This window comes from Ursus arctos, unplaced genomic scaffold (genome assembly GCF_023065955.2).
Source record: "Ursus arctos isolate Adak ecotype North America unplaced genomic scaffold, UrsArc2.0 scaffold_5, whole genome shotgun sequence".
NCBI classification, from domain to species: domain Eukaryota; kingdom Metazoa; phylum Chordata; class Mammalia; order Carnivora; family Ursidae; genus Ursus; species Ursus arctos.
In genome coordinates, this window is record NW_026623067.1 from 36,622,866 (window position 1) to 36,637,933 (window position 15,068).

General features: G+C 40.1%; 1 protein-coding gene across 4 annotated transcripts in view; it reads right to left on the bottom strand.

Annotated features, from left to right (window-relative positions):
• Nucleotides 1-15,068, bottom strand: part of SIL1 (SIL1 nucleotide exchange factor) — a 250,710-nt gene that overhangs the window by 83,979 nt on the left and 151,663 nt on the right. For all 4 annotated transcript variants that reach the window (XM_026508088.4, XM_057307160.1, XM_026508089.4 and 1 more), the window contains one exon: nucleotides 5,963-6,083. In XM_026508088.4, coding sequence (XP_026363873.2) covers nucleotides 5,963-6,083 — 121 coding nt within the window. The remainder of the gene's footprint in view (nucleotides 1-5,962; nucleotides 6,084-15,068) is intronic.

The following is a 15,068-nucleotide window of genomic DNA, read 5'->3' on the forward strand; positions in this document are numbered from 1 at the left end:
CAGCCAGCTACACAGGCAGAAGTATGTCTGGAATGTCAGTGCAATGCTGTTCTGTCAGCATGTGACAGGGCAGGACCTCCTGGAGGATAGTGGGCACAGACAAAGGATATAACAAGCACCCTATTTATATTCTTCTAGTAAAGGGACCAATGGGGACCTGAGCCCCCCTAACGTGTCTGGCCTGATTTCACAAGGCAGCCTTTCTTCACAAAAACAGGTTGGATAAATTCACACCTTTAAAACCAGCTCCTGGGCACAGAGTACACGCAGGAGGTATGTGTCAATCTGACCAAGGAAGGAATAAGCTTGAGATACGGAGGACTAGATGCAAAGCCAACCATCTTCCAAAGTCAGTCTCCAAGGAGAGGGAGGAAAGTAACCAATGTGGATGTAATCTCACAAACCTGGTGGAGACTAGACTGGCGTCCTCTCAAAGCCCCCTGGAGCTGATCCAAGCCATGACTATTCTTCTTGATGGGAGAGAAGGCAATCATGGGATGGGGGGTGGGTTTTGCCACCAACGGTGATTTCAGATCAGTGAACAGAGAGGTAAGACCAAGAGTGACATGGACAAAGAAGTGTGGAATGTGGTCTGTGCTTGACAAGACTGTCCAGCTCTGGGCAGGGGAAAGGGGTGGGAGGGTGGTTTAAGGATAACCCAGGAGAGATATACAGGTGAGAAAGGAAGGGGCTAATGGGCTGCTTTGGGCAAGATAAGCATATCAATCTAAAGGTCAAGATGCCAGCAGGCCTCAGCTCTTATGAGAAGCACATGCTCAGGGCTTTGCTCATTTAGTCTTTGATTCATCCTAGAGACCCCTCAGAGCTCTGAGAAAAACACCTGTCTTCTCTAAACCTCAATACTCATAAACTAATTAATAATAGCTAATCGCTCCCATTTACTGAACACTTAACCATGTGTCAGTCACTATTTTAATCCTTTCAAAGTATTATTTCATTCAACTGATTACCACAATCCTACCAGGTAGGGAAGATGATCCCTCTTCCAGAAGAGCATCACCCACTGCCAGTAACATGAGGATACCACTGCCCTACCCCTTATCCCTAAGACAGAGATAAGTATTTGAGGGTACAGCTTCAACTGATTACCCCCTCCCTCCTCTAAGACTTGGTCGGGACAAATCCCATCATGTCTCATAGCTCTATTTACTGCCTTAAGTGCTGCTCTCCTAGGCCACTCGCCATCACCCATTCTCAGTCCAAACTACACATACACACACACACGTGTGCACGTGTGTGACTGCACACAGACATCAAATCATCTTCAGCTGGTATTCTCACTTCATTCTTCACTGAGAAAAATAGATGCTATCCTCAAGAACGCCTTCATATTGCCCTCATCACCTCTATACACCAACCTGCACCAAACATACATTGTCTGCTTTCCCTTCTATAGTAATGGCTAACAGTGTCCCTGCTCCTATTAAACTTATGTTCCAGATCCTACTTTCCTTTTCAAAGGCTTTAACTCCCATAATTATACTGCTCCCTCCTGTCTGCATCTTCAATTTCTCTCTTTGGTTGGATTACTCTCCTGAATATATCAACACTCTTTTGACTCCAGGGTCTCTAATTATCATGCCATTTCACTGCTCTCCTTCAGAGTAAAACTTTATGAACACATTATCTTAACTCACTATTATCATCTTCGTGACTGCTACCTACACTGCCATTTGCTCTAATCCGGATTCAGTTCCCACAGCCTACTAAAACTTTTTGTCAAAATAACTAAAATAATTGACGACCAGCTCCAGTGGACTCCTCACTCGTGTGATGCTCCCCGTCCACTCCGCAGCACTTACACGGTTCACCCCTCCTTCGTTGAAACACTCTCCTTCCTAGCTTCTTGTTACCATATTGTGCTGCTTCTTCCCCTTCCTCCCTCCTTCTCTGACTCTCTTGCTGGTTCCTCATCTCCTACCTGAGCCCTATATACCTGAATGCCTCGGAGTTCAAGCCTGAACAATCTTCTCTATCTCCACATTCTCCCCTAGTTCTTTTAAAATATCTGTCAGGCAAGGCGCCTGGGTGGCTCAGTCAGTTAAGCGTCTGCCTTCAGCTCGGGTCATGATCTCAGGGTCCTGGGATCAAGCTCCACGTCAGGGTCCTTGCTCAGCAGGGAGTCTGCTTCTCCCTCTCCCTCTGCCCCTTCCCCCTTCCCCGCCACTCATGCTGTCTCTCAAAAAAAAATAAAATCTTTAAAAATAAATAAAATAAAGTATCTGTCAGACAATGATGCCCAAATTTATATCTTTGACCCAATTCACTCCCCTGAGTACCAGCAAGACTCTGGTACAACTACCTGATAATATCATGGATCTCAGATGTTCACCAGGCACCTCAAACTTACTACATCTAAAACATAAGTCTTGATGTTTCTCCCCATCAATCTGTTCCTTTCTCAATCTATTTCAATAAATGGTACTTCTAAGAACCTAGTTGTGTTAAATCCCAAAATAAGGCTTTATCTCAAATACCTTCCCACCACCTTCCCTCAACCCATAAATCTTTATCATATGTCCTGTTCGCACTACCTCCAAATTAAATCTCCACACCCAACCGCTCATCATGACACTCTAGACTAAGCCACCATTGTGTCTTACCTGATCTACTGAAATGACACCCTAATTGTCTATGCTTCTTCTTTTGTCCACCCTCAATCTACTCTCCATACACACAGCAACTATACTGACTTGCTAAACTACATCATATTAAACTACTCTCCTACCCTAAATCCTCCAATGGCTTTCCATTACAATTCTACTTAAATGAAGACTGCTCAACATGCACCTCCGAACTCCACATGATATGGCCCCTCATCGGGCTGCTCTCCAAAACCATCTATTACTCTTCTTCCTTCTCCTACTCTCTAGTCACCCTGGTCATTTTCTTGTTTCCTAAACTTGATGAAGTCTCTTCCTTGACAAAGCTGGAGACTCTTCTTTTTCCCCTCTGCCTGCGATGCTCTAACCTTAACCCTGTAAAATTAACTCTTTGCATGACTAAATGCCTGTCATTCTTCAGGTCTCAGTTCAAATATCACCTTCATGAGGTCTTCCAAACCATTCTATTTAAAGTAGCCTTCCCTAGGGACTGACTACCTTGCTTATTTCTTCCCTACCTTCTACCACTATCTGTAATTACTGCACTTGCGTTTTTATTTTTCTGTCTGCTGGCCTTTCTAACGCTGGCATCCTGTTTTGTTTACTACTGTACCTCTAATACGTGGCACATAGGCACTCAATAGGTCTTCTGTGAAATAAATGAATGGAGCAAGTAAATGGCCCTGTCTTTGGCCCACTCCCTTAACCACAATGCTGTACTGTACCATGTTAAATGTTCAACTCAAGATGGGAAAACCTGGATGTACACTGTCCCTCATCCCTCTGAACAAAAGAGGTTGTTCCAGGACAAAAAAGACAGATACAATGTTGGGATGTTGACAAGGATATGGACTAAAACCAGTGGAGATGACAAGCCTAAGACATAAATAGCAAGAGAAAACCCTGCTGCTAGGAACCAAATATACACTGAAGGCAGTGCCAGGAGAGGCCTCTGAAACAAGAGTCAGATGCCTTATTCCAGGTTTTATAGCCTATAGTCATTACAGCTCTAGTTAGCAGTGCGGCCAGTCACATATTCAGCAGAACTGTTGGTAGCAGAAGGCTACCATGGATAAGGCTATGGACCATCCCCATCTCTCCTTAGCCAGTGGTTCTTAACTCTGTGATCATCAACCTCTTTGAAAATCTGATGAAAAGCTGTGGGGTATTATCTGTCTTGTCCCCTGATACAGAATAAGCAGATAAGCAAAATACTGTAACAATCGTGGAAATGAGCCCTGCCCTTTGGCCTCTGTTCCCTCTCTGGTACTATAGAGCCAGGAAGACACTTGTAAGTGGAAATGGAGGACCCCAAGATAAGGTCCACAGCAGAAGGGAGAAGTCACCGCCAAAGGCAGGCATAGATTCACTAAGCTCACAGCAGTGAAACTCACACCACCTTGTCCATGCCTTTTGGTTGTTGTTGTGACAGGTATGCCACTACTAACAAATGCTGAGAAGGAAGAGAATATGTCCAGTATACCCTGGAGGCCATTCCAGACCAGAACCCTCAGAAACATTCCAAAGGAGAAAAGGAAAGAGGCAGAAATAGAACAGGTATCTCTCTCTAATGGTGTGCCTATTACAGACCACACAGATAATTCTGACTTCTAAAAAGATAAGAGCAACCGATAAAGCATTTAGCATTCTTACTGAAGATCCACGGTCATGTACTGGAAAAAGCACTTTCCACAGTAGTAAAATCAACAAATTTCAAATTAGTCAAGGTCCTAATTCAATATTCTTAAATCAAGAATAAAATAGGCTTTTTATTTAGAAAATAAGACTTGGCACAGATATGATAAAAGCCCTCCTGACGTACTCTGAGACACTGACGTATGTGTGCATATATATGTGTGCTAGGGATGGAGGGAGCTTGGCAGGGGTTACAACAATGAAATTTTATTCTTTCTTCGATGGCTGTGAGAAATGAATCATTATATGGCCTCCAGGTACAAGCCTATCAAGAGAAATGGGGGAAGATAATGATCCTCCCCATTTGGAGTGACTGTGTGGAGGACAAGTATCTCCTTATCTTACCACAATATACAATCAAATTTTCTAACAGAAAAAACCACCCACATCTGAGCAGGCTGCTCTGTGGGGTTGCGGGTGCTATAGGACTGAAAGTGCTTATGGGCAGGCTGAATAACCTTTTATTGAGTACATCAAAGAAAAGATTCAGGTAAGAATTGGGTCTCTGCGCTCCCTTTCTGGCTCTTATCTAACCGCAGAATATTGTTGAAATAACGAAAATTCAAGGACTGAGTGACACTAACCCTGCTCGATCCATTATTGATGCCAATACTTGCATATATTTAGAACAGGGGCATCAAACTCTTTGTTATGACCACCTAATATTTCAGGTTTTATGGGCCTTATGGCAATCATCCCAACTATTCAACTCTGCCAGGTAACAAGAAAGTGGCCACAGACCATACATAAACGAATGAGCATAGCTGTGTTCTAATAAAACTTTATTTATGGACATTGAAATCTCTAAGAGCTATGAAATCGAAATATCATTCTTTTGCCTTTTTCCGACTGCTAAAAAATGTTAAAAACAACTTCGCTGTGGGTTGTACAAAAACAAGTAGCAGTCCCAGTATGGCCCACAGGCCATAATTTGCTGGTCCTTGTGTTAGAAGCCTCATGATTGGTATTTATGACCTTTCAAATTGCCCAATTGTGGCAGCCCCTGCAAATCCCATGTCTCCTCCTCCCTCATGTAAAAAAGAACTTGCAAATAATACTTACTAATTCAAGGCAAAGAACAGGAAAATAGAGACAAACTGTTCAAAATCAAATACTTTAAACTGGTCATTAAAAAATAAAGCAATCTCTTACCATTGGAGAACTTTTATCCTGCAAGAAAGCCTGTTTAATATGGACTAACAAGAGGAAAAGTTAGTCTGAATTAAAGACTTTAAAATGCAATTTTATTGTTCACCAAGGAAGTATTACTGCAAACCAGAAGGCCTAACAGGCCTGTTTTAATGAATAGATGACTCATCTGTAATCAGCACATTAATTGTTGGGATTCAAATGGGTGCTCTTAAAGTACTGGGAAAAATAGCTTCATTTTTAAAGCAGGTTAAGCATTCCCCCTACAGCCTTTTCTAAAGTATCAATTTGCTTTGCAAACTATTTCTTTCCAAAGATTTCTACAAGTAAACTTCCACGAAACCCTGACAGATTTATCACGAATTCTGGAATACAAAATTTCAAATTTTTAAAAAAGCCACGTGAATTTGGTTAAGAAACGTTACATTGTCGTTACTTTCAGTATTACAAAATCAATGTTGTCAACCTCCCAGTCCCTAGGGTTGTCACTGTACCTTCTGCCTTTTTTCAACCCTTTCAAATTACTTCTGAACTTGTCCTTTTCTTGGAGTTTCACTTCTCTTGCCCCAGTCTGGAGATTCAGCCGCACATGGAGTCCTGCAGGGACAGCCTGCCCTAAAAGCCAAGAAAAAAAGAGGACTCATGAGGTAGACAGGCCTCGAAGGAACACTGCAATGGAATGGCTGGCTAACAAGCCAACGGGATTTATTAATTCATGAAGACCAGACTCTGCTGTGTTCCACTACCTGAATCCTTCCAGCTCTCTAATATACACACACACACACACACACACACACATCCCTCACACATATTTTCTCTTTTTGCTAATACATATCAAATTAAGGGAATGAGGCGGATGGGCAAAGGCATCTGCACTTCAATCAAGAGACCAATAACCCCAGTTAGAATCTGCATCTTTAAACTGTTCTGTTTTCTTTAAACTGAACTATAATAAGCCTTTCTGTTAATGTGCAGGTGAATGGTAAATATCTACTCACCCTTAAGGATATGGCTACATCACTACATCCTTCATGACAACCCTTTTTGCCCCTTCCCTGATGGTCCCAGAAAACCCCAGAGAGCTTGCCATTCCAGCAAGCTTAGACCTCACCACCCTCATCTATTCATCATCAGGCTCCTTCTATGAGGCTCTCTCCTTGATGAGCACAGGGACTATATATCCTATTGTATTTCCCAAGCCTAGACCAGCGTGTGATTAGAAGGTAAGAAGATAGAGCAAACCAAGGAGACAGGGAATGGAATCAAAAGAAACTAAAAACCTCTTCCCATCCATCTCAGAAGAGTTGATCCACTTGCTGGAAAAAAAAAAAAAAAAAAGTAATGTGAAAAGTAATGGGCTATTCATACACATTGTATAAAATTACTCAAAGATAGTTAAAAAGCAGGAAAAGACGCTACAAAAAAAGAACTATAGGCCAGTATCTCTGATGAACACAGAAGCAAAGATCCTCCACAAAATATTAGCAAACCAAATCTAACAATATATTAAGGAAATCATTCACCACGATCAGGTGGGATTTATTCCTGGGATGCAAGGGTGGTTCGATATTTGCATATCAATCAACGTGATAGGTCACATCAACAACAGAAAGCATAAAAACCATACACTCATTTCAAGAGATAAAGAAAAGGTGTATGACAAAGTACAATATCCATTCTTGATAAAAACCCTCAACAAACCAGGTTTGGAGGAAACATACCTTAACATAATAAAGGCCATCAATGAAAAACCCACAGTTAACATCATCCTCAATGGGAAAAAACTGAGAGCTTTTCCCCTAAGATCAGGAACAAGACAAGAACATCCACTCTTGCCACTTTATTCAACACAGTACTCGAAGTCCTAGCCACAGGAATCAGACAAGAAGAAATAAAAGGCATGCAAATCAGTAAGGAAGAAGTAAAACTTCTGCTATTTGCAGATGACATGATACTATATGTAGAAAACCTTAAAGACCACACTAAAAAACTACTAGACCTGATAAATGAATTCAGTCAAGTCACAGGATACAAAACCAATATACAGAAATCTGATACATTTCTATACACTAATAATGAAGTAGCAGAAAGAGAAATTAAGAAAACAATCTCATTTATAATTGTACTAAAAATATTGAGATACTTAAGAATATAACTCAACAAAGAGATGAAAGACTTATACTCTGAAAACTATAGAACACTGATGAAAGATGTCAAAGAAGGGACTCTTGGGTGGCTCAGTCAGTTAAGCATCTGCGTTTGGCTCAGGACACGATCCTAGAGTCCTGGGATCAAGTCCTGCATCGGGCTCCCTCCTCAGTGGGGAGCCTGCTTCTCCCTCTGCCTGCTGCTCCCTCCGCTTGTATACTCTCTCTCTCTCTCCCTCTCTGACAGACAGACAGATACAAGCCTATCAAGATGAATGAATGAATGAATGAATGAATGAATGAATGAATGATACTGAAGAAGACTAACAAATGGAAAGATATTCCATGCTCATGGATTGGAAGAACAAATATTGTTACAATGTCCACACTACTCAAAGCACTCTACACATAATGCAATCCCTAAGCAAACACCAAAAGCATTTTTCACAGAGCTAGAGAAAATAATCCTAAAATTTGTGTGGAACCACAAAGATGCCAAATAGCCACAGCAATCTTGAAAAAGAAGTAAACTGGAAGTATAACAATACCAGATTTCAAGATATACTATAAAGCTGTAATAATCAAAACAATATGGTACTGGCACAAAATGGACACTTGGATTAATGGAACAGAATAGACTCCAGAGATAAACCCACAATTATATGGTCAAGTAATGTATGACAAAGGAGCCAAAAAGACAACCTCTTCAACAAATGGTGTTGGGAAAACTGGACCAACTTCTTACACCAGGAACAAAAATAAACCTAAAATAAATTAAGGACCTAAATGTGAGACCTGAAACCATAAAAATCCTAGAGGAGAGCAAAGGCAACAATTTCTTTGACATCGGCTGTAGGAACATTTTTCTAGAAATGTGTCCTAAGGCAAAGGAAACAAAAACAAAATTAAACTATTGGGATTAGATCAAAATAAAAAGCTTCTCCATAGCAAAATAAACAACAAAACAAGATGACAACCCACTGAATGAAAGAAGATATTGCAAGTGATGGACGTGATAAGAGGTTAGTATCCAAAATATATATGGAGAACTTACATAACTCAACACCAAAAAAACCCAAATAATCCATTTGAAAAATGGGCAGAAAACTGTACACTAGTGGTGGGAAGGCAAACTGGTGCAGCCACAGCACCAGGAGGAAATAGTATGGAGGTTCCCCAAAAATTAAAAACAGAATTACCATATGATCCAGTAATTCCACTACTGGGTATTTACACAAAGAATACAAAAACACTCATTTGAAAAGATATATACACCCTATGTTTACTGCAGCATTGTTTACAATAGCCAAGTTATGGACGTAACCCAAGTGTCCATCAAATGGATAAAGAAGATGTGGTATATGTATATACAATGGAATATTACTCAGATATAGAGAAGGATGAAATCTTGCCATTTCCAACAACATGAATCTAGAGGACACAATGCTAAGTGAAATAAGTCAATCAGAGAAAGACAAATACTGTATGATTTTACTCATATGTGGTATTGAAGAAACAAAACGAGACAAAAAACAGACTCTTAAATACAGACAACACACTCACAGTTACTAGAGGGGAGGTGGGCAAAACAGGTGAAGGGGATGAAGAGAATACCTCTCATGATGAGTACTCTGTAATGTACAGAATTGTTGAATCACTGTATCATACACCTGAAACTAATATAACACCATACGTTAATTATACTGGAAATAAACAATACTTTTTAAAAACAGTATTTAAAAATCAAGCGTGCAAGATCACATACTGTAAAGAGAATGTCACACTTATTCATTCATTCATGCAGTTAACGTTTACCGAGCAACTACTATATACCAGCCACTGTGATAGGTTCTAAGAATACAAAGAGGAATGTTAATGGCCACAGGGATAGAAAATTTTAGGGAAAGCGTTCAAGATACTAGAAATCTAGAAGAAAGCTGCTCTGACACCTCAACTTTGTGCTTTCTCCTGCCAGAGGATGGCATGGCCTTGCTGATGCTGAATTTGATTCAAGAATCAAAAAAGGATGAAAATAAAAAAATTCCTTTAAGGGAAGCATATAGCACAATTTCTCTCAGAACTTGATCAGATAAACCGTAAGTATAAAAGGGTAATGATGTAACAAGAATTCAAGTTTTCTCAATTATGGCAGAACCACAGTGAAGTCCAAGTTCCACTGACCACTGTGTCTCCACCAGAGAACTAATAAGGAGCCAGGGAAACAGCATGCCAAGACAAGCTGTTCTGTTCCTGCTGCCCCACTTCAATAGGGAATTTCTGTATCTTTGGCTAAAAAAATTAATGGGAACTTAAGTACATGAATATGTCTGCATAACCATCTCCTTCTAATCTTAAAAGCAACCAAAATGCTTCAAGGTTATAAAAAAATATATCCAAAGTAGAGTGGGGAAAACTTTTCTGGGGAGGCTTCCTGAATAAGGTTAAACTGGGGATTAAATGAGGCAAAAAGTGAGACCCAGACTGGGAAAATAGGGAATCCAAAATAGATAGAGCTGTGCGTACGAAGACTCAGACACACAAACTGACAGGCCAAATTCAGGAGGCCAGGAGAAGAAGCAGGGAGAACTGGAAAGGCTATGGAGGCAGCTGACAAGACGAGGCCAACTCGTGGCAACAATAACAAGGAACTGACAACGTCTATGCTTTTCCTAGGATCATGGGACAGGAGGTAACTTCTTCAGCATTAATCTTTGAATGTGTCAAGGCGACACGTCTCACCTGGAGAGATCCCAAACTGACAAAATGACAGAATATCTTCTTGGACTAAAGGCTAATAAGCAGGTCATCATTGACATTCTCTTTACCTCACCATCCCCCATACCCAATGCACCTCTAAAACCTAGTGATTTTTCCTGCTATAACATCTCTTCATTTCATTCTGTCCTCCTCACCACTGCTCTTGTCCAAACCATCACCATGTCTCTTCTGGACAGTGCCACAGCCTTCTGGCTGGCCTCTCTAACCTACTCTTAGCTCCCAGTCCAACTATTCTTTACAAAGAGTAGCTTGGTTTTTTTTCAGAATACAAATCTGACTATGTCATTACCCTGTGTCAAACCTTTTAAGGGCTTCCGACTTCTCTCGGAATAAAGATGAAAGTCCTCACGGTGGTCAGTGAGGCCCGTTAGTATCTAGCTCCTGCCTGCCTCGTCAGCCTTATCCACTCCCCATTCTTTTTCCATTCCATGAAAGAAGCCTGCTTACTCCTACACATGGGTCATTCCACTTGCTGTTTGCTTTGCCCAGAATGCTCTTTCCAACCCCAGCCTCCCTATCTCATGTTCCCAATCCCAACTAACAGTCACTTCCTCTCAGTGGTATCCTCTACTTCCCCACACCAGACCTGGCTGCTCCCTACAGTCTTTCAATGCACCATGGACCTTTTCTTTACAGCAGTTACCACAATCAGTGGTTACAGTTTAGTTTTTTTATTCATCTGGTAAAAAGAAATGGTCACCATTTTATCCCCAGGGCCTATCCCATCCATGGTCTAGTACACAATAAATCCTCAATAATTATTTGTTGAGTAAAAATGAAAAATGAAAAAGAGAAAAATCCTAGCTCACCTAGAGGTATGTGGAAAGGCCAAAAAGGATTTTCACTAGCTCAAGAGGAGCCATAATAATTAGTCATGTTGTTTCTTTTGTAGTAATACTAATAATAATACAAACAACAGTAGCATTTTTAATTTTCAGACTTCTAATCAAAATTAGAAATGGACAAGGTGAAAAAAAACAATGTAACTAATAGTTTCAAAACATAACAGGCTATATGGTGCCAAAGTGGCCAAGGAACAGACTAGAATCTTATGTGAATCAATTTATTTTATTTGGGGAAAATTCCAAAATTACTCCCTTCACATAAGCCACCACAGGGGGCAAGAGCAACCACAATAGCATTAACTTAAAATACAGGTTATGCTCATTTAAGATACACAAAACCAGCAATGACAGAGTCAGAGGCAGCAGAAAACAGAATATTTTAAATGTTTCCACCCCACTGAGAAGAAGGCCAACTTAGCGTGCAACCTGACCTGCAACCTTCTAGGGCCTCTATGAAGGGACCAGGACACTCAGAAAGAGCAGAGTGGAGACAAAAAGTCACAATGTACATCCAGGTAAAGAGTCAGGGACTGAAAGGTGAGGGCAAGGGGGCAGGCAGAAAATATGACAGCGATCCAGAAAGGCAAACAGGCCTGCAAAGCCTACTGTGTCTGTGTCCCTACCACTGGCTCTCTGGGGACAAACCATGGCCTGAAAAAACGGTCTCTGAACAGGAAGAAACACCGTCCAAATTAAGTAAGGCCATATCATACTTGAATTTTGACTCCCACTGGGTATCTGTCACTGACTTTAATCACAATACAAGACCCAGGTAACAAGTCCTGCTTTCCCAAGGGGGAAAATCTGCAGCAGATTGCATTATTGTCTCCAATTGTCTTCCCCCTTGCCTGGATCCACACCCTTTGTCAGGTGACCCTGCAGCACCTCCTACCGTGGTAAGAGTATTTTCCTACCCTTTGACTCTGGACTTGGCTTATGACATGCTTCGGCCAGTGGGATGTCAGCAAATGGGCCACAGCAATTTGAAACGTGCTTGTGTGTTTTATCTGTCTTTTGGAATTCTACCATCACCACGAGAATTGTTCGCTAGCATTCTGGTCTGAGAAGGATGGGACCCATGGAGCAAATGTGGACCCCAATTGCAGACTGGAGCTAAGACCATCTGAGCTTAGCCATGGTCAACCAGGTCTAGCTCATCTATAGACACAAGAGCAAGAATAAAAGACTAGATTTCTCTGATAACTTTTTACTCTGAACTACCTTTAAACTATACAAAAACTGAAAAAATAATACGTTCCATATATTGCTCACACAGCCTTTGCCAATGTTAATAGCATTAACTTAACATAGTAACATAGTCATAGATAATTATCACAACTGGGAAATGAACAATAACATTAACCAAACTATAAACATCCTTTTCAGGCCTTACCAGCGTTTCCACCATGTCCTTTTTTGTTCCAGGATCCCATACGGCCTTTGGTTGTTACTTCTCCCTAGTCTCCTGTAGTCTGCAAGAATCCCTCATCCTTCCCTTGTCTTTCATGATCCTGACACCATCAAGGAATACTGATCAGTTTTTCAGGACTGTCTGGTGTCTTCTCATGATTAAACTGAGGTCATGCATCCTTGACAGATGCACCAAGAAAATGATGACATGATGTTCTCAGTCCATCATATCACAAAGTTTGTGGTGTTAATATGTCTTATGACTGGTGATATCGGACTTGATCAACTAATAGAAGTAGTATCCCTACTGAGTTTTTTCCACTGTAGTAAACAAAAATCAGAACAAACTACCAAACTGAGAAGAATAGCTTGGCAACTTTTCATCAACTTCAAGTAAGAGCTACCATATGAACCCAGCAACTCCACACCTAGGTATATACCCAAGAAATTAAATCTAAAAGCATATGTTCACCAAAACGTGTACATGAATGCTCATTGTAGCATCATTTATAATAGCTAAAATGTGAAGACAACCCTAATGTCCACTAACTGATAAATGAAGAAAAAGTGATATACATATAATGGAATGCTATTCAACCATTAAAAGAAATGAAATACTGACAAATACAATATGGATGAAACTCGGATACATTATGCTCAGTGAAAGAAGACCGAAAAAGTCACATATCAGATGGTTCCTTTTAAATGAAATTTCAGAAGAGGCAAATCAAAAGACACAGTACGTCGGTGGTTATCAGGAGCTAGAGGGAGGAAGGAACAGGACGTGACTGCTAATGGGGACGGGGTTTTTTCCTGGGCTGATGAAAATGTTCTGGAATTAGACAGTGCTAATGGTTGTACAGTACTGTGCATATACCAAAAGCCACTGACTTGTTAAAAAAAATTACAAGGGAAATACTTTGAGATTATAGAAATCCCTTTTCTCTTCAAACCACACCATTAGGAGAATCCTTTTGCAATAATTACCACCATGGTGGCGGTCTAATGGCAATTTTCTACTTCCTTCCTTCCTAATATGTTAATTGAAATTTCAAGTACAGTAAGAAGTAGGGCATAATGAACACATACATCTACATCACTTAACTGTTACTTTTTTGTCACATTTGCTTTGCCTTTTTGTACTGTGAAATGTTACAAATAGAAATATAACACACAAAAAGGAAACACCACAATATGTCAGTTCTAAATATTTCCATATGCACCTCTCAAAAAATATAAAGAAAATTTGCTACAAGAAAGAGGGAGAGAGAGAGAAACAAAAAAAAAGAAATTTCAGTACAAAGAACTCTCAGTCCTCCATCTATTAACAATTTACTTAAATAATAATATGGCTGCATGGTTATTTTCTTCTATGAGTTATAATTCAATACTATCATTATTGATTTTGTTGCTCAGTTGTTGCAGCTTGCCAGTTAGGAATTCCTTCAGGTTGGCTTTTGTGTCCTCTGAGCGAGTTCCTTTCCCCCATCATTTTTTTTTTTAAGTATTTCCCTACTTTTTGGTTCCGTAAGAGGTTACAAGTTCATGTTGTATTTTCCTTTCCTTGCCCTGGAATCAATTACTTCTTAAGGACTTTTAGTTTCTTTTACTAAAGGATAGTACTTAGAAACCAAGATCTGGGTGCTAGGTATGCTTATTACTACTAGGGTACCATGGTTCTTAGACCCTGTGAGACAGAACTAAGAAATTTACGTATGTGTACACATTCATATATATGCTCATATACATGTATCTCTATTTCGCTATTTTTATATCTATTAAAAACTACAAGTTTATACTGTATCTCAGATTTCAGTCTAACACCACAGAGTTCATTTGTCTTTCCCCTTTCCTTACTTGCAACTTCTTTCTCCAACAGAGAGAAACTTGGCTATTATCTGCAATGTATTTTTTTTATTGTTCAATTCTAGCATGAATATAGTTTCAAAATTGGTAACCCATACCCCTATGAGAAATACATTTACCAAACTAGATTACAGCATTTACGTGCAGTTCTTTTGTCTCTGACTTCACAGTATCTAGTCAAGGTATCTTTTCACGAGGTCACTTAGGTTAGCTCTTTTCTTCCTTACTCCCGTGTAGTATGATTATGTTACTAATGTGTGATGCTTAGTTCATTTGTTAGTGTCTGTATTCCATTTTGTGGTTCCCACTCCTCCACATGCCGGTTGGTTTAACTGTTTATTTGGGGGGGGGGGCATTTTAAGGGTATGCGAACTATCTCTGGAGTTCTAAGACAGAACTATACAAAAAGAAACTACTGTGGTTTTTAAGCCAAGTTTGGAGGTGCTTTGTTTATTGTGGCAATTCATTCCGATGGTCCTGAAACAAGGAATTTAAAAGTGTCCAATATAAAGAACAGTTCTTTTTTCTGAAATTATGTAGTTTTTATCTTTTTA